The 25,058-nt window shown below is 40.5% G+C and overlaps 1 protein-coding gene across 2 annotated transcripts in view; it reads right to left on the bottom strand.

Annotated features, from left to right (window-relative positions):
* The window catches only part of ANKS1A (ankyrin repeat and sterile alpha motif domain containing 1A), a 183,406-nt gene that overhangs the window by 53,668 nt on the left and 104,680 nt on the right, over positions 1–25,058 (bottom strand). For both annotated transcript variants that reach the window (XM_072137187.1, XM_072137188.1), the window contains one exon: positions 11,297–11,431. In XM_072137187.1, the coding sequence (XP_071993288.1) occupies positions 11,297–11,431 (135 nt within the window). The remainder of the gene's footprint in view (positions 1–11,296; positions 11,432–25,058) is intronic.

Genomic DNA, 25,058 nt, shown 5'->3' with positions numbered 1-25,058 from the left:
GTACAGGAGATGCATCAGGAGAGGTCAGAGCTCAGCCTGTTACTTGTGTTATCTCTGCAGCCTCCTGTGTGACCTGACTAATGGTGGAGGGAGGAGAGGGCTGCTGCATTGCTATGATCCATGTTAGGGGGGACTCCTCTGTGCAGCAGATAGTCATGTATGTCTGCAGTTACCTTGTATCTGCTGCTGGAAGCAACTGTGGAGCAGTGGAAATCACCTCATTCACTGGTGTAGACGGCTGAGCTCTCTGCCCCCATGTCTCACTTCCTATTGGCTGCAGTGTGTCAGGTGATCTCTCAGTGTGGAGTGATCTGTAGTGCAGAGTAGCTGGTGGAATGTTTGTGCGCAGACTCGGCCAGATCAGCTGTAGCTCAGGACGGGACACAGCTACCACCGGGGGGCGCCAGCAACCAGAACAAAAGGAGTTATCTCAGTAAGGCTGCATATTTTGTAATAAGTGTAAATGGTGAAAGTACTTGTCACAACGCATTGGACCCAATTACAGCCATTTGCTATGGTGACACAACCCCTTTAATGAAGGATTTACCAATGCTTTTCTCTAGATTAAAGTACATAATGAATCTGGAAAGTTTGGAAAGTATCTGGGAAGTATATCTTACGCTATATACACTATAAACACAAATTTAGTAATTATAAACTATAGTAACTATAGTAATTTAGTAATTAGTAACTATAAACACAAAGTAGAAAGAATGAAAATCATTCCTGTCCTTCCGAAAATGATATGGATGATATGAACTCCTTTGGAGAATATTAATAATGATATTACAGTGTGAGAGACCATATTTGTGAATCTCAGGTATTTGGAATACCCTAACATCTCTAATTTCATATCAGAGATTTTTCTCCATAAGAATACGTCCATAAATCAAACAAGTAACGCAATTGCAGAAAAGCTGAAGACCACGAAAATAAACACAAATATTATGTGCATGCGTGAGAAGTTGGACACATGTGCAAAATATCTCTCCTAGTATGGACATGATACTAATAGTCTGCGCAGGCGCGATAGCGTCGGCAGACAAGAAGAAATTATGCAAGTTCCCCGGCATCGGCTGATCTCTCCGATTAACCCAACATACTAACCAATGAGAGTGTATGTATAGACATCTCATTGGTCCGACACAGGAAAGTATGTTATTAGCTATCAGCACAACCTGACGTCATTAATGGAGTCTCAAACGAACGTTATATCATTATGGGCTGAACAGGAAACTCTTTACGCTTAGCCCCGGCAACCCTGAGGACGCCACTGATGTGGCGAAACATGTCAGGGGGGACTGTAGTGTTTAGTCAGTTTTTAGACAGCAATCCTAGGACTATACAATATAGATGTAAATAGGGTAAGATAGTGGCAGGAGTTCAAGGGTGTGTGTGTACAAACGATATTGTGTCCTAAGCATAAGGGTGTGACTTGGGTTTGAGTGTCACTCCTATTCTGGCACAGTGGATACTAATAATAGGAGTGTCTACACTCATCCCTTGAATTGTGGATATGACCAAAGATATAACAGTGCTCTAATATGATCTATCACTATTGTTATTGAGAAAGAGTTACATTGTATCAAACTGATTAATATACATTTATTCAATGGGACTCGATACTGACATCTAGTGTTCCAACAGAACAATTTATTACTGGCTAGCAATTTGGTGATACCTTCCCTCTTTATACCTACTGAATAATAAAAGGTTGATACCCTGTAAAGGGAAATCACCCTGGCACACCATAGCCATCAAATAAATCTCTAAATAAACTGAATAGATCGTACTAAGTCTGAAAGGTTGTAGATTTTAATCTTCAGTGTTTCTTTTTAATGTTACTCACATTAAACTTTTTTTTATAAGAATAAATAAAGGATTGTTTTTGTCTACACGATATAGTGTTACTTGACAAATGGGTTTCAATGAGTCCATATCCAGGTCTTTTTTGTAAATAAATTTATAATTGTATGTGGACCCAGTCAAAATAGATCCGCCTTCTTCTGGCACGATATATACATTTATACACTTGCACAGATCAGTGCCAGTAGCTGCTGATAACATGGGGGAAGTGCATGTCAGGAATTAGAGAGGGGAGATCCCTAGTATATAATTGTGCACAGTCTACATTTTTTGTGGGTCCCATTGCAGCTGCTACCGCTGTAGTTACACCCCTGTTGTAATTTCTAGTAGCATCATTTAATATTCAGACACTGGAGATCAAAATTAGAATATATTGTTTGCATTCTAAACCAAAATAAAATTTGTATGAATCTGGTGTGATTTGCTCTTAAAAGCGTGTGATAATTGACAATAACGGATCCAATGTCCCATCTTCAACCCGAAAATTCTCTTCAGCTCCAAAAAGGGCAACATGTGTCCTTCCACCACTAACTGTGAAATATATCTCAATCCTAACCTCCACCAGTAAACCTTGTCCAGTATCCTCCTAAATTCTCCAAAATATGAATTGCACCATAGTGGAGTTTCCTTCAGGAAGCCCCTTCCTTGCAGTATCTTTTTGAGGAGCTGCCATGATTTAAACTTAGGCTACATTCACACTACCGTATGGAGGACATACATACGGCCGACGTATATACGGGCGACATACATCCTCCATAGACGGCAATGGTACGGTACGGGCGGGCAACGGCAGTGTGAATGTAGCCATAGTGTTCACTAACGTTCCCCCTTTATAGGGCTCCTCAGTCAGAGCAGAGCTTTCCAAGAGCTCTAGAATTGACTCTATTTGGCCTCTCGATTGCCGGACCAGTTTGACCAACAGCAGATTCTTCTGCCAGTTCACCAGCCGGTCCAGATGAGCCAAATAGTACCCCTGGAAGAAGGGAAGACCTAGCTCCCCTTCTCCAACCGGACTATATAGGCGTTCCATCTTGATCTAGACCCTTTTCCTCCCCAAATCAGTTTATATAGTATTGATTCGATTAGTCGAAAAAAAGTCTCTTCTAACCAAATAGGCGTTGCAGACAGTACGTACAGAATCTGGGGAAGGAGGACCATCTTAATTAGTCCTTTCCCGTCTGCCCTAGAAAGGGGTAACCGCTTCCAACCTCCTATTTTGCTCTTATGATTAATGAGTGGGTCCAGGTTTTGACTATAAAAATCCCTTAAGTTGTTAGAGACCTTTATTCCCAAGTAACAAAAGCCACCCATGCAGACTAAACCGCTCCTGTTTTTTCCCCATACCCTGTATCCAAGGGCATCAAAATGGACTTACTCGAATTAATGTTCAAACAAGCCCAATAGCCGAATTCCTCAAATAATCGAACGGCAGTGGGGATGGAGACGGGAATTACTTAAAGAGGACCTGTCACCCATAAATTGGACACTAGGAGCTGCTTACTAAAGTAAGCAGCTCCTAGTGCTTAAACAAACGGCGCAGTGTTAGAGTGATAGCATTAACGGAAACCTCTGGAAACACTGTGGTGGAGTACAGTGTAAATGCCGGACCGCTCCGATGTATTCAGGAGGGGGAGTGGTTTGGGCGAGATTAGGGGTGGTGACTGCCGCATCACGTGCGGCAGTCCCCGCCAGCCTATGGAGCGAGCGGGGTGGTCGAGGGAAGAGGCAGCACCTCGACTGCCACCACATGAATTTGCCAGACTGCTCGCAAAGTGTTTACATTGTACTCCGCCGCAATGTTAGATACCGTTACCAGAGATCTCCGGTAACGCTATCACTCGAACACCGCGGCGTTTCGTAAGCAGCTCCTAGTGTCCAATTTATGGGTGACAGGTCCTCTTTAAGTACATAATCACGTCAACTACATATAAGCAGACCTTATCGTGACGCTCTCCACATCCCCCTCCTTCAATAGCATTCTCATTTCTTATATATTGAATCTCGGCTCTTAATATAAAGCGAATAAAAGGGGTGACAGCGGGCACCCTTGTCTAGTGCCTCTACACAATGCGAAACCCTCGCCACAGGGGCTGGGTACAAACATTTCACTAGGTTGATAAACCTGTTCCCAAGACAAAACTTTTCCAACACTCTCCAAAGGAAACTCCTTTTATTAAATTAAATATATTAATAAATTATTATTAAATTAAATATATTACACTTCTTAGGTGTTAAATAGGATGAATATTAGAGTCAACTCCAGATGCTGGAAATGTTCGAGGATGGATGCAGAATTTCTGCATTTGGTATGGGAATGCCCAGGTATCTCTAACATTTGGAAAGAAGTCTTCAATCAAATTTCCAATGATCTTAGAATTGATTTGACTCCAACTATTAATATAGTGGTGCTGGGTATACTAAAGGACTGCAGTGCGATGAATGGACATGGTAATCTTATTGTTAAAATAAGAGAAAACTTTCATATACCTGCAAGTTATTGGTGTTAATTTGGACCATGGAAGTAATTTCCTTAATTATCAGATGATATCCCAAGGGGTGACCCTACCAGCCATAGAAAGAGAATATGATCGTACTATGTCTGTATTGTCAAGTATATTGCATCTTTACATCTTTCAAATCCCCTAAGAAGGTTGGTTGCCCTCAAAAGACAAATGTAAGAGAGGACAGGATAATGCAGATAATCTCTGAGAGATTATCTATAATAATGATCTCAGATAACGATCTGAGAGAAACACTAACTTGAATGAAAAACGCAAGCCCTTAGGACTCTGCGCTCTTTCTGACAGGGTGCCAGTGAGGCCAAGTTAACTTTCTGGGGATAAGATATTATTATTTAACAAACATTTAGTATAAGATATACACTGTTTGTTAAATAATGAATATAATGCTATGAGAACGTGGCATAAGGTTCATCAGGAAAATTGAAACATTGTGGCTGACAACTGTGTAGACTTTGAATAATCAAGTGTTATATAGAGCAATTTGAATCCCTCATCTGCTTTCCAAAAATTAATGTGAGATGACAGGTTCATAGCGAAATTTTTAATTTTACTACAAAATAAACCATTTCAGTGCCCAATATATTTCAATGATGAGGGTGCAGAGGAGGGTGAGGCATAATTTTACATAATTGTAAAAGTTTATTTTAGAAGGAAGGAGGCCATGGATAACACTGGATTAGCACAGTCTAGGTACCTGAAAACATTTTTTATATAGGTTTTATAATGTTTTCATACATTTACAAAAATTAAAACCTCATGTACAAAACAAATTCATCATTTTGCCATCTTCTGGCGCTATTAACTTTTTCATACTTTGGTGTATGGAACTGTGGGTGGTGTCATTTTTTGCAACTTTTGATGATGTTGTTGTCAATGCTACCATTTTTATCCCTTTTTATAGAATTTGTTGTATTTATCAAAATGGCAAAAAAGTGACATTTTCAACTTTGGGCGCCATTTTCTCTTACAGGATTAAACGATGGGAAAAAAGGCTATAATATTTCAATAAAATCCGCGCCGCCAACAAAAGGATTAAAAAAAGTGAATTTTTTTTTTTTAATCCATATGCATTAAAAAAGTGATATCACTACAGACAAGACAAGAAATAGGTGAAGCGTTTTGGACAGAAATTAGTCCTTAAATGGGTATTCTCGTCTGGGCATTCACATCCAGATTAATTAATCTGCCATATATACCGTATATACTCGTGTAGCGGCTCCACTTCTCTCTTCACTAGCGGCAGTCGCGTCCATGCGTTCTGCCAGCGGGCGCAGGCCGGCTGTACACTACTTGGGGGCAGGCCGGCTGTACACTACTTGGGGGCAGGCCGGCTGTACACTACTTGGGGGCAGGCCGGCTGTACACTACACCCTCGGCTTATACACGAGTCAATGGGTTTTCCCAGTTTTTGGTGGTAAAATTAGGGGTCTCGGCTTTTACTCGGGTTGGCTTAAACTCGAGTATATACGGTAAACATTTCTTCAATTAGATGTCATTAAAATATTTTGAGTGAATACAATTTCTCATAAATTAGTCATATGGTCCCTTAGAAACAAGACTGTCCTTGGTTACGAACACCTCTGCTGGAGGGATTGAACAAAGAAACATAGTTTTTGTATATGAAATGTCAGGGAGTTACTGCAGGTGCCACAGCCGTCCTGTGGTAATGATTGCTGAATCCAGGTGGTCAGGCAGAACTCAATAGCGCATTACTGGCCACGGCTACCAAAATGTGAGGTGGTCGTTTCTAAGGGACAACATGACTACATTTATGAGAAATTATCTTCACACAGGAACATTTTTTTTTATGACATCCAATTGAAGAAATGTTAATATGTAAAATGAATTAAATTAAATGCCCAGATGGGAATACCCCTTTAATGATACCTTGAAGGTCTAATTAAGGACTTATTTGTCCGAATGTCAATTTTCTGTATTATATGGATTAAAATATACTTTTTAAATAAAATTTTAATCCGTTTGTAGCAGGTGCAGATTTTATCCAGTTTTCCTTTTTTTATCTTGTATAGTCTTGGATCTGGACCGAGCTATTTGAATCTCCAGCACAGCTGAACTTAAAAGGACATGCACATTAAGGGGTGAGCACCAGCTACATTTTTTTTTTTTTTTTGTTCTTCAATTATGTAAGTATCTGTACTAGGGAAACGGGAGGATATCAAACCCAACATGGTGGTGCACATTTAAATGACTCCGGCAACTTTGCTTATGCAGCCGCTAGCTGCAATATGCGGCAAACGCCCACCTGGTATGGGGTTCAGCCCATGAGCGCTCTACATACACCTGCAGTCGACGTGTCAAATGTTGGTAAGGGTTTAATGGTTTAGCTTCCAAAGTTGGGTCATGTCTCGGAGTATTGCTCTACATGGGCACATCAGCAGTTTTGCACAACTCCAATCTAAATCTGCAACGCAAAATCCACACAGCTTTTCAATTACACAGCTTCCTGCATCATATTCCCAAAAAGCATTTTACGCCCACATGACTTTAAAACAGCATATGCATTATATTGCATCACCATTGTACTCTAACAAGTGATGATCTGTTGAATACAATATAATCCAAGGCTGAAGTATTGCAGTGTTCTGTAGCTTTCAGCTTATGCCAACGATTGTTACATTGCTAACAGGAATTTAACCCCTTAACAACTTGGCCATTTTGAGCCTTCCTAACATGGCCCTTTTTTTAAAATCTGACATATCATTATAAATGGTCATAACTTTTTGATTTTGAGATTGTACTTAAAGTTTGTTGAGAAATTTAAGCAAAATGTTTAGTAATTATTTATAAAGTAAATGGAAATTTACTTTATTTTCCAAAATTTTCTACTTTTTGGAAAGTTAGTCATAACACTAAAATAACTTGATAACTAACATTTTCCATATGTCTGCTTTAACTTGGCAACATTTTACAAACACCCTTTCCTTTTTTAGGATGTTAGGAGGCTAATAACTTTAGGTGTGATTTTTCCGATTTTCATGAAAATCGACAAAACCTATTTTTGGAGGGATCAATTTAGTTAGAAGTGAAATCCTTTACATGTGTCAGCATGTATTTGGAGAGTCCTAGTGGTACCAAAACAGAGGGGAACCCTAACAATTGTCACCATTTTGGAAAGTACACGCCCTGGATAATTCGGAAGGTGCAATATGTGTATTTGCCCATAAAGGCGTTTGATTCAATTAGGCCCTAAAATTAGAAAAGGAAAAAATTTTCCTATAAAAGGTCACTTCTACCCCTAATGTTTTTATAACCACTAGGGATACAAATTGTAATAAGCCCCAAAAATGTGTAAAACTATTTCTCCCGAGTGTAGAAGTACATGTGCCTATAAAATGTTGTATAGGCGCACATTAGAAGGAAAGAAGAATGTTTGACAGAAATCATTTACATGTGTCAGGAGGATGCATTTGGAGAGCACTACATGTACCAAAACAGAGGGGAACCCGAAAAGTGACCCTAATTTTTGCACAACCCTTGGAGAATTAAGCAAGGTTTTGAACATACAGGTGGTTTCCAAATATGATGTGCAATGGATGCTTAAGATGGAAATTGCAATTATTTCTGGAAAGATTGGTGCCCATTATGTGACTCCCTGTATAAGATCAGATAATCCTTTATTAGTCCCACAGTGGGGAAATTCACAGCGTTACAGCAGCAGAGAGGGTACAGAGAGTGATTCCCATTACGTAATACCCTGTATATGGTGCCCGTTATGTGATGCCCAGTTTGTGCCACTGTGAAATGTCAGGTCTCTGATTAGGAAGACATGTTTCCAGACATGAGATCCTAAACACTTGCCAAAAAAAAAACAGCAGGCTCCGGAATGATAAAGCACTTGGAATATAAATAAATAATAAGAAGAAAGAAAAGTTGGCAAATTATAAAAGTCTAGCAAATCCAGAGACTTGGAGGGGAAATAGAAAACCTAAATAAAAAACATAAAACCAACAAGTGACCCTAAATTTCAAAGTACATCCTGCAAAGAAATAATTTGTGAAAAAATAATAGTGATCAATTTGACCTAATAGTTTTTAGAATAATTCCTTTTGCCGAAATGAGGTTGTTACCTCTTTTTACAAAGTAAGCAAAGTAAATACTTATATATGCAATACTTATACAAAGTTAACAAACTAATAAACTAGTAAACAATTCAAGTCACAGTCGCGGAAGGCAAAGACCTTTTGCGCAGTGGTGATGCTATTTGAGCATCAACTTTAAGCCATTGCAATAATTTCTGGGAAAAGGAGATTTGAAGGTTTAAGACCCAATATTGTAGGAGCATATATTGGAGGAAAAGGGGAGGGGGGGGGGTAAAAGGGGACAAGATGGGAATAGAACTTTAGTTATTTTATATGCATTTTCCCTAATGGTATGCACCTAGAGAACCAATTAGAAGTTTGCAACATTGCTACCGAATACTCATCAGTAAACACTTCTTGTAACTCCTCATCCCAATGTTGTAATAAATATTGTTTTGAAGACTTTTGAAGCTTAATGACTGAAGAATAAACGGACTCAAGCAATCTGTCATGTAAGGGGTTTCTGGAAGCAAGCTTTTCTAACTATATGGGGCCCTGGGTGCTAGATGCCCTCGCCAGGAACCTAGAGCTCACCTCAAGTCTTTAAAGATGGAGGAAATACTTTAGGGGAAGAACTGTCTTGTGTACCCTTGTGAAGTATGCTGTCCCTAAGAAGTCAAAGGATGGAGGTCTGAGTCCCTATAGTTTACTTTCTCGTGTGAACAAACAATGCTTTATTGTGTTATAGAGTATATGCTCTGGAGCTGGGTAACTGACAGCCACCTGGCTATCTGAGAGGCTTGGTAGTACACTTTGGGGTCAGGGAGCTCCATTCTCTGGCCCAACAGGCTAGCTCTTATGCAGGGTTTCTTGCGGTTCCATAAAAAAAAAAAAAAAGAAAAAATGTTTGTGAAAAAATTGTGATATATGTAGATTTATGGAGAATGAATGACTGGAGAAGATTCTTTCTACCCAACCAAAGCATGTAAGGGACTCTTAGCTCCGATAGCTGGCCGTAGATGGTTTCCATTAAAGGGACATAATTGAGGCGGTACAAGAGTTTGGCAGGGAGCTGCAATCATAGATTCTGAATACTTTATTTGGGCCAGCAGGTTCTTGGCTAATGAGGGAAGGAAGTAGGGTAATATTTATTATCTTGGACTTGTGAAGTTCACCTTAAAATTATTAACGTGAAGATAAAATTAACATCGTGATACCTGAACAAAAAAGTTGGTTACTAGAATTAAAGATCATCTGATCATCTAGACATCTAGAAACAAAATGATGGACATCCATTTTAACGACATTACAAACAGGAACATAAGAGTCAATTTACAGGGACAAGAATTTTTGGAACAGAAACAATAAAATGTAATTTTGGGGGGGAGCTGTAATTTTATTAAACGCAAATGTCGACAGCAGAAAGTTGGATTTTCTATCTAGACACGTTGACTCCCAGGGGTTTAAATAGTGAAAACAAATTATTTTGTTTTTAGCAACCAATTTCTTTTTATGTAGGGATTTTTCTGCCCTACATTTTTTTGCCCTGTCCGTATTTACAATGATGCCACGGATATTTCCGGTAAAACACGTTCTAAATCCACTGACCAGGGATTCAACGCCAGTCCATTTCTCTCTATATCTTATTGTAAATTACTTACAGCAGTACATTGTAAGGGATTCATGAACTGGGAGTTCACCAACCCACTTAATTATAATAATAATTCTTTATTTATATAGGGCAAACAAATTACGCAGTGCTGCACAAAGCAAGCCAAATTGGTCCCTGTCCCCATGGGGCTCACAATCTAATCATCCTACCAGTATGTTTTGTAGTGTGGGGGGAAACTGGAGTACCTCTTGGAAACCCACGCAAACACAGAGAGAACATACAAACTCTTTGCAGATGTTGACCTGGGTGGGACTCAAACCTAGGACACCAGCGCTGCAAGGCAGAAGTGCTACACACTCAGCCACTGTGCTGCCCATTTCACGTATCCTTGGATACCTTCTCCCTGCAATTGGGACATCAGCATTTTTAAAGGTCAATTGTCCATTAACCCCTTTTGTGCCAACCTTATTTTATGTTGAACACATCAGTCAGAGTAAGTATCATTTTGTTGATTTTATCTTCACACTAGACTTTTTCTTATATACTCATAAAATACCAGCGAAGACAATAGGACCACATTGTAATGACCATTACTTAATCTAGACTGCGCCAACATTCACACCTTAAAATTAGACAACTTCCAGAAATCAGAGAAAAGTTGGGTTATTATAGGCAGGGGTCGGGACATATTTGAGATAAGGATCAATAAGTTGCCTGCAAAGGGCACAGTCTTGTGTGTGAAGTCATCCAACCTTATGGCATGAATGTCCGGATTAAGTCTGATCTGCCTGATCAACGTTTCCATAACTAGGATAATAGGCAGGGAACCCCTGCCTGGTACCATTCTTAATCAAGAACTGAGCCAACAGGGACCCATTGACCCTTTGTGTCGGGGGCACCATAAAGTGTTGACATAGCAGGTATTAATAAGGGTGGTATCCCAAAGAGTGCTACGGTGGCATACAGGAAGGCCCAATTGACCCTATGAAAGGCGTTCTCGGGGTCTGTGCCGAGAGGGTATTCTGTAGGTCACACCCTGCTTGTGTATTGCACTGCCTTCGCTTGTAAGCAAGTGACTTAATAGCATTGTAATAGTAGTGCTATAAAATTAATCAGAAACTAAGAAGTCTGCAGATGGGCTGTACAACACGTGTAAATTTGCACTTAGTATACTATAGTTTAGTTTCAAATTGCAAATTGTATTACTGTAAAGAAAAGCATTATTTGTTATTGCATTGGACAAAATGACAACAAACCTCCTTCATGGACGCATGCACCTTACGGTGATCTTTGCTTTCTGAGCCTTCTGATCTACTTCTTCCAGAATCAAACCCAGTATCACGCTCTCCTAATGAAATGGAAGGCATGGAACGGGGAAGGACATCGTGACACTGTAAGAATATATGTGGATTAGATTATGGTCAATGAAACACAGCATTTAATACTGGCAATGGGGGAGATGTATCAAGGTGTTGCACGATAGACCAGGACTAGACTAGTCTTTAGAGGCACCAGATGTATCATTGTGTCTGTTGCAGAATGAGACTGTGGAGATGTACTTTGCATCTCCTATTAGTTGGTCTAGTCTGCTGTGCCGCAATAACTTTTTTTGGTGCACCGACTAAATTTTTTGACATACATACTATTTCCCAAGCAGAATGTTCACTTTTCGCAAAAGTTTGTGAAAGGCCTAAAACTGGTTTAAATCTTAATAAATGTGGTGCATTTATTTAAAAATATAAATAAATGTGGTGCAAAATATTTCAGTTTTTTTTTTAAATCTTGAATTCTGGCCCAAACAGCTTCATACATCTCCCCAAATGAAAAGCAATAAAGAGGGACCTTTCACCACCCCCAAATCTTTAAAGTGTAAATTCTGATGTCGTAATGATTTTTTTACAAAAATGTCATGTGATTTCCCCTTTAACCCCTTAATGACGCAGCCATTTTACAGCTTAAGGCGCAGCCCGATTTTTTGGATTCTGACTTGCTTCGCTTTATATGGTTATAACTTTTGAACACTGTTACTTATCAAAACGATTCTGAGATTGTTTTTTCCCCACATGTTGTACTTCATTTTAGTGGTAAATGTTGGCTGATAAGTTTTGCGTTTATTTACAAAAAAAAGAAAATATGATAAATTTTTTGAAAAATTTGCCATTTTCGAAATTCAAAATCATTGCGTTTTCAGGCAGATAGATTTACCACCTAAATAAGTTGCTGAATAACATTTCCCATTTGTCTACTTTACATTTTCATAATTTCTGAAATGTCTGGATAATTTATTTTGATGTCACGCGGCTTACAAATAGAATATCGCTTTTCCGGATTTTCAGAATTGACTATTTTGGGGATAAATACAGTTTTGAATGAAATTTTACATATTTAGCATCAAACCCCCCTATATAATCTACCCATTTTCAAATCTGCACCCCTCAATCTATCAGAAACAGCTTTTACGAAGATTGTTAACCCCTTGAGATCTTCATAGTAATTGAATCAAAATGGAGGTGAAATTTAGAATGGTCATATTGTTCCCTTATACGTTCATTTAGCACTAAAATTTACACATTTCCAAAATATAAAAAGAGAAAACCCACCATACAATTTGTTCTGCAATTTCTCCTGAGTACAAAGACCCCCCACATGTGGCCGTTACTTGTTTTATGGGGGCACAGCAAGGCGCAGAAGGGAAGGAGCGCCCTGCAGCTGCCAGGATTTTAGTTTCCTCATTGGCCCCTTTTGAAGGCTATAAAATTTTCGCTTTTTCGTTATTGGGGCCATGTGACGGCATTTTTTTTGCGGGATGAGATGCTTTTTCCATTGTTACCATTTTGGGGTTGGTATCACCTATTGTTGAAAATTTAGGAACTTTTTTTGAGGGCAGGAGTAGAAAAGCATCAATTCTGTACTGGATTTTTGACTTTTTTTTTTTTGGTGTTCACCGTATAGACTAATAATCATGTTAGCTTTATTCTATGGGTCGATACGATTACGGGGATACCAGACATGAATATATTTTCTTACGTTTTACTAAATTTGTCAAACAAAACCCTAATGTGGGGAAAAATCTATAATTTTTGTATTGCCGTCTTCCAAGTGGCATAACTTTGTTACGTTTTTGGCTACGGAGCTGGTTGATGGCTTGTTTTTTGCGGGACATGTTGTACTTTGCACCAGTATCATGTCTAAGTACATATGGTTTTTTGGTCGCATTTTATAGCATTTTTTGTGGGATTGAAAAGGTAAAAATCATAATTTTTGGAGGGTTTATAACAGTTTTTTTTTACGGCGTTTATCGTGGGGGTTCAATAATGATTTACTTTTATTCTACGGGTTGTTACGGACGCGGTGATACTATATATGTGGGGTTTGTGTTATGATTTAGACTTTTTTTTTGAGTTATATGTCTCTTTATATGTTTTGGGGGTTTGGGGCATTTTTAGTGATTTATGGCTTTATTTTTTTATTGAATAACTTTTTTTTTTTACTTTTTTACTTTTATACCATGGTACATGAACAAGAAATCCTCTGATTGCTTGTTCATGATAATATTCTGCAATACTCATGTATTGCAGAGTATTATCAGTGTCAGCCTATGCACTTGCATAGGCTGGCACTTTGCCAGTAAGATGACGTCACAGACGCCATCTTACTGGCAATTCTTGCTAGTAACTCTGGGGTCCAGATCGGACCCCAGAGTTACTATAGCAACGATCGGCGCCCCCCGAAAACGGTTCGGGGGGGGCGATCGTGGGGGAAAGACACCCCAGATGCTTGTTAGATGCCGCGGTCGCGCTGACCGCGGCATCTAAAGGGTTAAGCACCCGCGATCGGAGACAACTCCGATCGCGGGTGTTACACTGGGGTGCCGGCTATTAGTTACAGCCGGCACCCCGTGTTTCCCGATGCCGGTTCGGCTCTGATCCAGAGCCGAGCCGGCATAGGCGCCGTGGCGGATATATCCGCCACTGAGCGCTAAGTCACTGCACTCCGTGGCGGATATATCCGCCGCGGAGCGTGAAGGGGTTAAGCTTAAGGCTCATTCCCATTTTTTGGATTCTGACTTGCGTCTCTTTATATGGTTATGACTTTCGAACTCTGTTATATATATATATATATATATATATATATATATATATAATATATACCGTATATACCGGCGTATAAGACGACTTTTGAAGACAGAAAAATCTTCTGTCTTCTCTGGGGTCGTCTTATACGCCGGTAATCGTCTTATACGGCGGAATGGAGAGGGCTCACGGGCTGAGCCCTCTCCATAGCCGGTAAGTCTTTGCTGCATATTGCAGCAAAGGCTTACCGGTAACACCGGCGATCGGTGCTAGCACCGATTGCGGGTGTTTGCACAGCGATGGCTGCCGGCAGCCTCAAAAAGACATCGGGGGGGAAAATACTCACCCTCCGTTGGCCCCGATGTCCGCGCTGTGCTGTCTTCAGTCTTCCGCGCCGTCTTCTTTCTTCTGCTGGGCGCCGCCATGTCTTTCCCCGGGTCGGCGCCTAGTATGACGTCAGCAGCGGCGCGTCATACTAGGCGCCTGCCGGGGAAGATCAATGGCGGCGCCCGGCAGAAGAAAGAAGACGGCGCGGACATCGGGGGAGCATCGGGGTGAGTATATGTTTATTTTTTTTTTTAATGCTGGGCTGTATACTACTGGGGGCAGTGCCGTATACTACTGGGGGCAGTGCCGTATACTACTGGGGGCAGTGCCGTATACTACTGGGGGCAGTGCCGTATACTACTGGGGGCAGTGCCGTATACTACTGGGGGCAGTGCCGTATACTACTGGGGGCAGTGCCGTATACTACTGGGGGCAGTGCCGTATACTACTGGGGGCAGTGCCGTATACTACTGGGGGCAGTGCCGTATACTACTGGGGGCAGTGCCGTATACTACTAGGGGCAGTGCCGTATACTACTGGGGGCAGTGCCGTATACTACTGGGGGCAGTGCCGTATACTACTGGGGGCAGTGCCGTATACTACTGGGGGCAGTGCCGTATACTACTGGGGGCAGTGCCGTATACTACTGGGGGCTGTGCCGTATACTACTGGGGGCTGTGCCGTATACTACTGGGGGCTGTGCTGTATACTACTGGGGGCTGTGCTGTAATGGTAATGTTGTTGTTGTATGCCTTATGTTTATGAGCGACAGTTTTCCTGCTATATACCTGCATGTCATAAGAATTTACATTTAAAAAAGGACCATGTTAAATTCAAATCTGTTTTTTTTAATATTTTTACCGGTGTTTTGTATGCGTTGGAAAAGGGGTAGTCTTATACGGCGAATATATCTTAAACTCTATATTTTAAACAGGAAAGTAGGGGGGTCGTCTTATACACCAGGTCGTCTTATACGCCGGAATATACGGTATATATATATAAAAAAAAAATATATTATATATATATATATATATATATATATATATATTATATATATATATATATATATATATATATATATTTTCTATAATTTGGCATTTTCGAAAATCAAAATCATCGCGTTTTCAGGCAGATAGATTTACCACCTAAATAAGTTGCTGAATAACATTTCCCATATGTCTACTCTACATTTTCATCATTTTTGAAATGTCTGGATAATTTATTTTGATGTCACGCGGCTTACAAATAGATTATCGATTTTCCGTATTTTCAGAAACCGCTTTTAGGAAGATTGTTAACCCCTTGAGATCTTCACAGTAAAGATATCAAAATGGAGGTAAAATTTAGAATGGTCAAATTTTGTCGGTTATATCTTCATTTAGCCCTGAAATTTACATATTTTCAAAAGATAAGAGAAACCCCACCATACAATTTGTTATGCAATTTCTCCCGAGTATAGAGACCCCCCCACATGTGGCTATGACTTGTTTAATGGGCGCACGGCGAGGCGCAGAAGGGAAGGAGGGACCTGCAGCTGCCAGGATTTTAGTTTCCTCATTGGCCCATTTTGCAGGCTATAAAATTTTCGCTTTTTCGTTATTGGGGCCATGTGACGGCATTGTTTATGCAGTACAAGATGCTTTTTCCAGTGTTACCATTATGGGGTTGGTATCCCCTATTGTTGAAAATTTAGGAACTTTTTTGAGGTCAGGAGAAGAAAAGCATATATTCTGTTACTTTTTTTTCCCCGTGTTCACCGTATAGCCTAATAATCATGTTATCTTTATTCTATGGGTCGATACGATTACGGGGATACCAGACTTGCATATTTTTTCTTATGTTTTACTAAATTTACCAAACAAAAATCCTAATGTGGGGAAAAATCTATAATTTTTGCATCGCCGTATTCCAAGTGGCATAACATTTTTACTTTTGGCTACAGAGCTGGTTCATGGCTTGTTTTTTGCGGCACATGTTGTACTTTGCAACAGTATCTTTCTGAAGTACATATGTTTTGTTGATCACTTTTTATTGCATTTTTTGTGGGATTCAATAGGTAAAAATCATAATTTTTGCTGTGTTTTAAAGTTTTTTTTAAGTTTTCGTACGGGTTCAATAATTATTTAATTTTATTGTACGGATTGCTACGGAAGCAGTGATACTATATATGTGGGGTTTGTGTTATGATTCAGACTTTTTTAGGCGTTATATTTCTCTTTAGATGTTATGGGGACTATGGACATTTTTATTGATTTATTACTTTATTTTTTATTGAAAAACTTTTTTTTTTTTTTTTTTTTTACTATTACCACCATGGGACATGAACATCATCTGATTGCTTGTTCATGATAATACTATGCAATACTAAAAATACATGCATAGGCTGACACTATGCCTTTAAGATGATGTCACTGACGCCATCTTAATGGCACTGCCTTCAGGCATCTCAGGGGTCCTGATTGGACCCCAGGGTTGCCAAAGCAACGATGGGCGCCCCCCAAAATTGGCGTGGTGGGGGCCGATCGTGGGGGAAAAACCCAGCAAAAGCAAGTTAAATGCCGTGGTCGCAATGACCGTGGCATTTAACAGGTTAAACACTCGCGATTAGAGTCCACTCTGACCGGTAGATTACCGCTGACATGCCGCGACCCCCGATGCCGACTCGGCTCCGGTGCAGAGCCGAACCGGCATCGCCTCGCGACATAGCCCTACGGCGCTGAGCGCTAATTGCACACATTATTTCTATGCTTTTGCGTATGTAGTATTGCTGCAACATAACATATGAGTTAAATATCATATATGTCTGCAGTTAGTTCTTCTTGAAATCGTGTTTTACTGCACAGTGTAATGTCTTACTTACTGCATACTAAATACATGCCCTATGCAAATATATCACTATCACTTTTTTTCTTTACTACTGCACAATACAGTCATGGCCAAAAGTTTTGAGAATGATAAAAATGTTAATTTTTACAAAGTCTACAGCATCAGGTTTTTTAATGGGGGCCGGGCAGGAAATGACACTTTATATAGGTTGGAGTTAGATATGGGGCATTTGCTGGGCCCACTTTTTTTTCCAGTAACCACGTTTCTGGTCCCTGGGAAAAAAAAAATGTGTGCAGACAGTCCCCAAATACAAAAAGGTTGGGGACCACTGATCTAGAGGAACGTGGACCATGTAATAAGTAGTGAAACCGGCGGTGACTTGAAGTATAGTTACTTGAAGTGTTTACGCTTATGTGGCATTTGCTTCGCGTTTACACTTATATTGTTTCTGCAAAGTGTTTGCGTGCCATTTGCGTTGTGTTTACAATGATACAAACTAGGTAAACTTGGTATTTTTGTGATCGCACCAATCCAAGGAATAAAGCAGAGTTGTCTTTTGGAGCTACAGCTTTTGGAGCTGTAAAAAGTGTGTCCATAATAAATTTGTGCTAATGTGTTTTTTCTACAATTTCTTCGCATTGGGAATTTTTTTCCCAGTTTTCCAGTAAATGGCATGAAATATGAAATGCTATCAGTGGGAAGCACAATTTGCAAAACTTGTAGGCAGCTTTATAAATGGAAAAATAAGATTTAAGAATAAAAAATTATGTGCTCCTTAACCAAAGTTAACTTTTTTTGTACCTTTCTGAAAGGACCAATTTATTCAAATCTGACATAGGTCACATTCATACGCAGATCTGCCTGCAGACCCTTATCAAACAAGTTAACATCAGCAGAGGACAGAGAAAAGATCTGAAAGAATTTCTCAAAGGTCTGAGCAGAGGCCCAGGTGGCAATCTTAGTCTTGGGCTACTAAAGGCTTATGCTGAATCACCCAGGAAGCTCCAACCATTAGAGTGGAGTGCACTCTAATGTGAAATTATTAGACCACTAAAATAAATGGACATTTTAACTTAAGATTGGGGAGACTTCAATTATTACAGTTATGGTGATGGGAGGTCTTGGAAAAAAATTACTGTCTGCACCTGTGCCTCTCTCTGGAAAAGCCATACCAAGGAAAAACAAAGGAGGAATGAGTATGGAGTATGGGTTCTTTGGCCTTTTAGGGTTTGTACCCCATTATTCAAAGCAGGAGCTATTATGGTAGCCTCTAGGAGAGTTTTGGGCTATGATTTGGGTAGGTAGTCAATCAAAAGGATTCTATCATACACTGGGATGGCCTGATGGCCACTACGTTGACCGACACCACATTAGACCCATAGAAGGATAAAGGGGACATTGGGTGTAAGCAGGGGCGCCTAAAAGCTGAACATCTAAACATTTGGAGGGGGCACGGAATGCGGGGGACTTAAGAGGGTCTTCCAAGGAGACAAATATGCTGGTCTGAAAGGGAGAGAGAAGTAGTTCAAGGAGGATAAGAAATGGGACAAGGTCAGGTCCAAGGGACCTACCACCCCAGATAGTCAGGAAGGGTATTAATATCCATATACATTGTAAAGGAAAAAAAATTACCAGAGATCACGCATTGTCAGCAGGTTGGGTCTAGCACCCACACAGACAATCTCCTTTAGCATAAGTAAGGCTAATTGTTATTAACCTGAATATAGATCATGTTGGTCTTAGGCTGCATACACAATTAGCAGCTCAGCCACAAGACCCAGGAGAGAATACGTTTATATTCCTGAGACCTAATGCTCTTGCACACGAACATGTGCAGCCTATATAAACGGGCCATATGGTGGCCCGATCCTGGAGGCTGCAAATAGTGCAGTGGACCCTACATTATATAAAAATATCCAAATGTCCTGTCTGCTGTCCGAACAGCCACACAAACTTTATTAACCATTACAGTTCCGGCATGGCTGGTCGGACGTCCTTGAATTGTATTTCTAATATAACGCAGGGACACGATCCACGGCACTGGGTACAGCCCATGGGATCTTGACACCATAAGGCACTTTTATACGGGCTGAATATGTTTGTATGCAAGAGCCCTTATACAGATAGTGGGTTAAAACGGACTAGCATAGTGTCTGTAAAAAAAAAAAAAAAAAAAGGGTATGGCCCACCAATACAGAGCCAAGGCCTTTACTGTACCTAGTGTTAACCTGCTAGTAACCATGCCAATTCCCACGACCCCCAATGTTAGAACCATAAACTTATATTCTGCACTTGGACTACCACATTACACTAATTAAGTTATAGAATATTACTTTAGGGGGTATTCTCAGCTGGACATTTTATCAATCTGTCATAAATAATATTTTGTTAATTTGATGTTATTTTTAAAAATGTTTAATCTATGTGAAGATAATTTCCCATAAATGTAGTTAAGTGGTCCCTTAGAAACAAGATTATTGTCCTTGTATACGACTACAGTTTCTACAGTGATTGCACAAATTATTATTATTTTTTTTTTTTTTTTGCATATGGTCAGGAGTTATTGCATGTAGCATAGCTGTCCTATGGTTTATGGGAAATACGGAATTAGTCTTAACGCTAATTCGGTTCCCACTAGCAACAAAGACGGCCCCCACCTGGAGGATGCTCTTTTTATCCTATAGGGTCAGGAAGTTGCACGAGGTGAAAAGGCTCCTCCTTAGCACCAAACACCAGTGTGTACAGAACATTTGGACCCATTGGAAGGAAGGAAGGAAAATAACGGGTGGCCGTCATGGTTACTAGTGGAAACCAAATTAAAATAAGACCAATTTCATATTTCCACCACACGGCCCCTACCTGGAGACATACCAGATTATACCATTATTAGGGAGGGACTACACAGCCTGGAGAATCTTTCTGCCAAACGGCAGGTCTTCCTGGGAGGCAATATCCAAGCGGTAGTGCTTTGTAAATGTCGGAGGAACTTGACCACGTTGCTGCTCCGCAAATCTTATCCAAAGATGCACCCCTTCTCTCTGCCCAAGAGGCTGCCATGGCTCTAGTGGAATGGGCTTTAATGTTCCGGAAGGGAAATGTTTGCAGATTTGTAGCAGAGAATAATAGTGGATATTATCCATCTGGCCAAAGTCGCTTTAGAGACCTTGGCCCCTTTGTTTCCCCCCCCCCAAAATTAAAAAATAAATCTTGATCTTTCCTCCACCCTTGTGTAGCTTCTAGATTTTAAAAATAATAAAATAAAAGTACACTCCTTCTAACATCTAGGGCAGTGGTGGCGAACCTATGGCACTGGTGCCAGAGGCGGCACTCTGAGCCCTTTCTGTGGGCACCCAGGCCATCACCCCAGAATGAAGCTCACTAGACAGAACTCAAAGAATCTGCTTGCAGAACCTTCCTACAATGATAAATGAATTTGTCCTCCTCCTTTCAACTGGGTTGGTGTCCTTGGGAGGCTGAAGGATTGAAAGTTGTCAATGAACAAGGAGAAATACATTACTGCTTAAATTGCTGCGCTGGCACTTTGCAATAAATAAGTGGCTTTTGGTTGAAGTTTGGGCACTCAGGCTCTAAAAGGTTTGCCATCACTGATCTAGGGTTTGGCATTTTTTGGTGGATCTGAGCAAAAAGAGGGAAGAACAATTTCTTGCCTGCGGTGAAAGTCTGAGACGACTTTGCGCAGGTACAAGGGATCTAACTTAAGGTCTATTCCTTCATCCAGGATTCTTAAAAAGGGTTCTCTCCAAGAAAAGGCCTGAATCTCCTTAAGTCTCCTTGCTGTGGTCATGGCTACCAGAAAGACAGTTTTAACGGTAAGATTTTATATATCATCTAAATCTAGGGGCTCGAAGGGGGCCCTGTAAGGAGATTTAGAACTAAGGAAAAATCCCACTGGGGAACCGGGTTTTTAATGTATGGTCTAATACGGGAACAGCCTTTAATGAATCTTTTTATCCACTGATGGTCTGCTAAGGGAAAGTCAAGAAAAAAATACCTAAAGCAGAAATCTGGACTTTTAGGGTACTGGGTCGAAGACCTGGAGAAAAACCAGATGGTAGAAAATCTAGAACTTGCACTAAATTTGGGGAGCCCTGAGAAGGAGGGTGGTCCCCGCACCAGGAATAAAATTTTTTAATATATAGCATTAGTTACATGCTTTCTGCTTGCTTTAATGGTACTAATTACCTCATTAGAAAGGCCTTTGGTTGCTAAGAACAACCTCTCAGGATCCAGGCTGTGAGTCTCAGCTGATGTATGTTTTGATGACATAATGGTCCCTGTCGAAGAAGATACTGATGATAGGGGAGATGGAAGGGGCTGTCTATTGACAGTCTATGAAGAACTGGAAACCAGCTTCTTTTCAGCCAGTATGGGGCAACCAGAATCGGCAGATTCTTTTCGGTCCTTAATTTTTGCAGGACTTTGGGGATCAAGTGTATAGGGGGAAAAGCATAAATTAGACCTGCTCCCCAGGATTAACTGAAGGCATCTAAGCTTGTAGGGGAGCCTTTTGGATCCAGTGAAAAAAAAAATGGGTACATTTTTTGTTCTGGTGGGTTGCAAACAGATCTAATACTGGAGTCCCCCAAAGACAACAGATTTCTTTGAAAGTCTGAGGGTTCAATGACCATTCGTTTGGGTCTAGTGTAAATCTGCTCAGGAAATCTGCTTTATATTCTCTATGCCCCTGAGATGAATCGCTGAGAGGGACAGAAGATAGGATTCCCTCCACTTGAAAATTTGTTGGGATAGATGTGTCAGACTCTTTGATTTTGTACCCCCTTTTGTTCCCAATAATTTGAGGACATGAAGCGAGTGTGATCGTCCCACTGACCCTGAATATATCGATCTGGGAGTACTGCCCCCCAACCTTTTAGGCCTGCATCAGTGCGTATTGTGAGGATTGGGGTAGGGTTTCACCAGACCCCTTTCCTTAGATTTTGGGGATTTTTCCACCAGGTAAGGGACTGTTTGACTAGGTGGGGGATTTTTATCTTGGAGTCCAGATGTAGAAGGTTCTTATCCCAGACTTATCCCAGACCCAGACTTACAGAGTCTAAACTTACGCCTAAGAATTTCTTTGTCCTTTCCGGAGTTAGGTCTGATTTTTCCCAGTTTATTATCCATCCTAAATGTTGGAGCTCCCAACTCTCACCTCTGTTTTGGCCATTAGGAGTAGACCGTCTAGATATGGTACTATCACTATATTCTTCATTTCTTAATTGGACTACTACCTCTACCATTACTTTGGTAAATACGCGTGGGGCCCATGAGATATCGAACGGTAGAGCTGTGAACTGAAAGTGATGGAAATTTCCCCCCGGTTGAACTACAAATCAGAGATATCTCTGATGGTTCTGAAATATGGGTCGATCGTGCAAAGGAAATAATCGGGACCTATTAATTTTACGAATTCCATTTTGAAGTGTTTATATTTGATAAATCGGTTTAGTTTTTTTAATTAGATGGTAAGAATCGTTTGGTTCTTTAACTAAGAATAGAGGGGAATAAAATCCTTCCCCTCTTTCTGACACCGGAACTGGGGCAATCACATTCATTTGACACAGCTGCTGAATGTTGGCTCACAGCTGGAGGATCCAAGGATTCAGGGAGATTTCCTCCCACCGGGTCAAAATACAAAAGTCTCTCCCCCCCACCAGTAAGTCAATTTTTCTGTTTTTGGTCAGGGTTAAAGAGTTAACCTCGACCTGTCCCTCCTGTTGCGCAGCACCATCTACCGGTTTTGCCTTTGCCTCTAAATAGTGTTTTATTTTCCCTGGGAGAACGAAAGGGAAAGGATGGCTTCTTGGGGGGAGGTTTATCAACTGGAAACCCTTTTTTTCTTTCTGTGGCTTTCTCAAAATCTCCCTGGAAGGGAATGCCACAAAGCATAGTTTTGGATTTAACATCACCTCCCCATTGTTTTAACCACAGTGGGTCAGGGCCGCTTCTTAAGGCTGAGAATCTCAAGGCTTTGGCAGATGCATCAGCTAAAAAGGCTGTAGCATACAATGTATATGAATGCATATGTAAAGGTAAACCAACAAACTATAGTTAGATGAACACAGAATGTGCCGTATGTAAAACACAATTAATAAATGTACATTAGATTGTTCCTAAAATTAAGACCTGCTGGATGGCGTGTGCCCAGGGACAAAATCCACTTAGCTTCTCTTAGGTGTAGCATTTTAATTCTATCACCTCGGCAGCCGCCGATTTTGTCACTTACATTAACAATAATAACCTGAATTTGACATTTACCTTTGAATACGGGGGCACATCCATTCCCTTCCTAGATGTAACTCTCACTGGTGATTCCAATTTGGGGTCAATCAACACGAGTCTATACAGAAAATCTACTAGTGGTAACACCATTCTTAGAGCGGAAAAGCTGCCATCCCAAACATACTACCCACAACCTGCCGATTGGAGAGTACATCAGGGCTAAGCGCGCATCATCTGACGATAGCAGTTATAACTTAGAAAGTCACAACATTACTGCGTGCCTTAAACAAAGAGGATAGACGACAACCATCTGTAATCGAGCTAAACACATAGTTAGTACTAGAGCAAGTTCACATAATCTTTTGGAAAAACCTTTGCTCAATCTAAATCGCAAAGGTAAACCATTTTTTAGCACTCAATATTCATTACAGTATGCCTCGATTAGCAACATAATTAAAAAACACTTGCCCATTCTAGAATGTGACAACATACTCAAACATATACTATCAGAAGGCATATCATGCGTCACCCGTCGCACACCCACTTTGGCTACCACCTTGTCCCCCAACATAATTTCCAACAATGTTCATACCCCCCTTGGCTTAACTACAAGGGAAGTTACTGTTGTGGGGGCAACAGGTGCAATATCTGCAAGTTCATGATTAAAACACATCTTTTTCTTCCACTGCTAAAATCGCATTTTCAAGATACTAAGATACATGAACTGTGAATCCACCTTCGTGATTTACTTAGCTGAATGCACGCTGTGCCACTTACAGTATGTGGGATGCACATTTAGAAAATTAAAAGATCACCGGCTTAACCAAACATTTCCGGGATGAGCACGCTGGTGTTAGGTCTTCAATTACAGTTACCGCTATAGATCATGTACCCATTAACAAAAGGGGAGGTGATAGCTTCTCTTAGGTGTAGCATTTTAATTCTAAGTGGATTTTGTCCCTGGGCACATGCCATCCAGAAGGTCTTAATTTTAGAAATAATCTGGTTTACCTTTACATATGCATTCATATACATTGTATGCTTTTGTTACATATGTGCACAAGTACCTCTTTTCCCTTGCTCCTACTTCGTCCTGTTGCTAATTGTGGAGTAATTGCTTGCAGCTTGCAGTTGGGGGTGTAGCGCTATTCCATCACTGCCTCCTCTTCCTATATTACTGCAGCCAGTTTTTAGATCTACAGGTATGAATAAGGACCTCATCCTCTAGGTCCAAAACGCGTCACCGTTTTTCCTGTGTTTTTACTATGTGATCGAATATTTTTAATGATGCTTCAATAAATTTTGATTTTTACTTTTTGCTACTTTTGCCTGTTGCCGGTGGTTTTGTTTGTTTTTCAAATTTTCCCATTGCTTGTACCTTCTGGGACCGGACCGGTCTTTCCATCCTGGCACAGCACCTACTGGAGCTGCACACAAAGGTGAGCTGACACGTTCTTTTTTGCTTTGTTTCCAGGTATTTAGTGTGCCCTGTTCTTTAGGTTGGACTTCCTCAAAATCATCCTCAAATTTATTGCTCAGAGAACTCGAA

This window comes from Engystomops pustulosus, chromosome 2 (assembly GCF_040894005.1).
Source record: "Engystomops pustulosus chromosome 2, aEngPut4.maternal, whole genome shotgun sequence".
Taxonomy (NCBI): Eukaryota; Metazoa; Chordata; class Amphibia; order Anura; family Leptodactylidae; genus Engystomops; species Engystomops pustulosus.
This window is presented reverse-complemented; position numbering and strand designations above follow the sequence as displayed.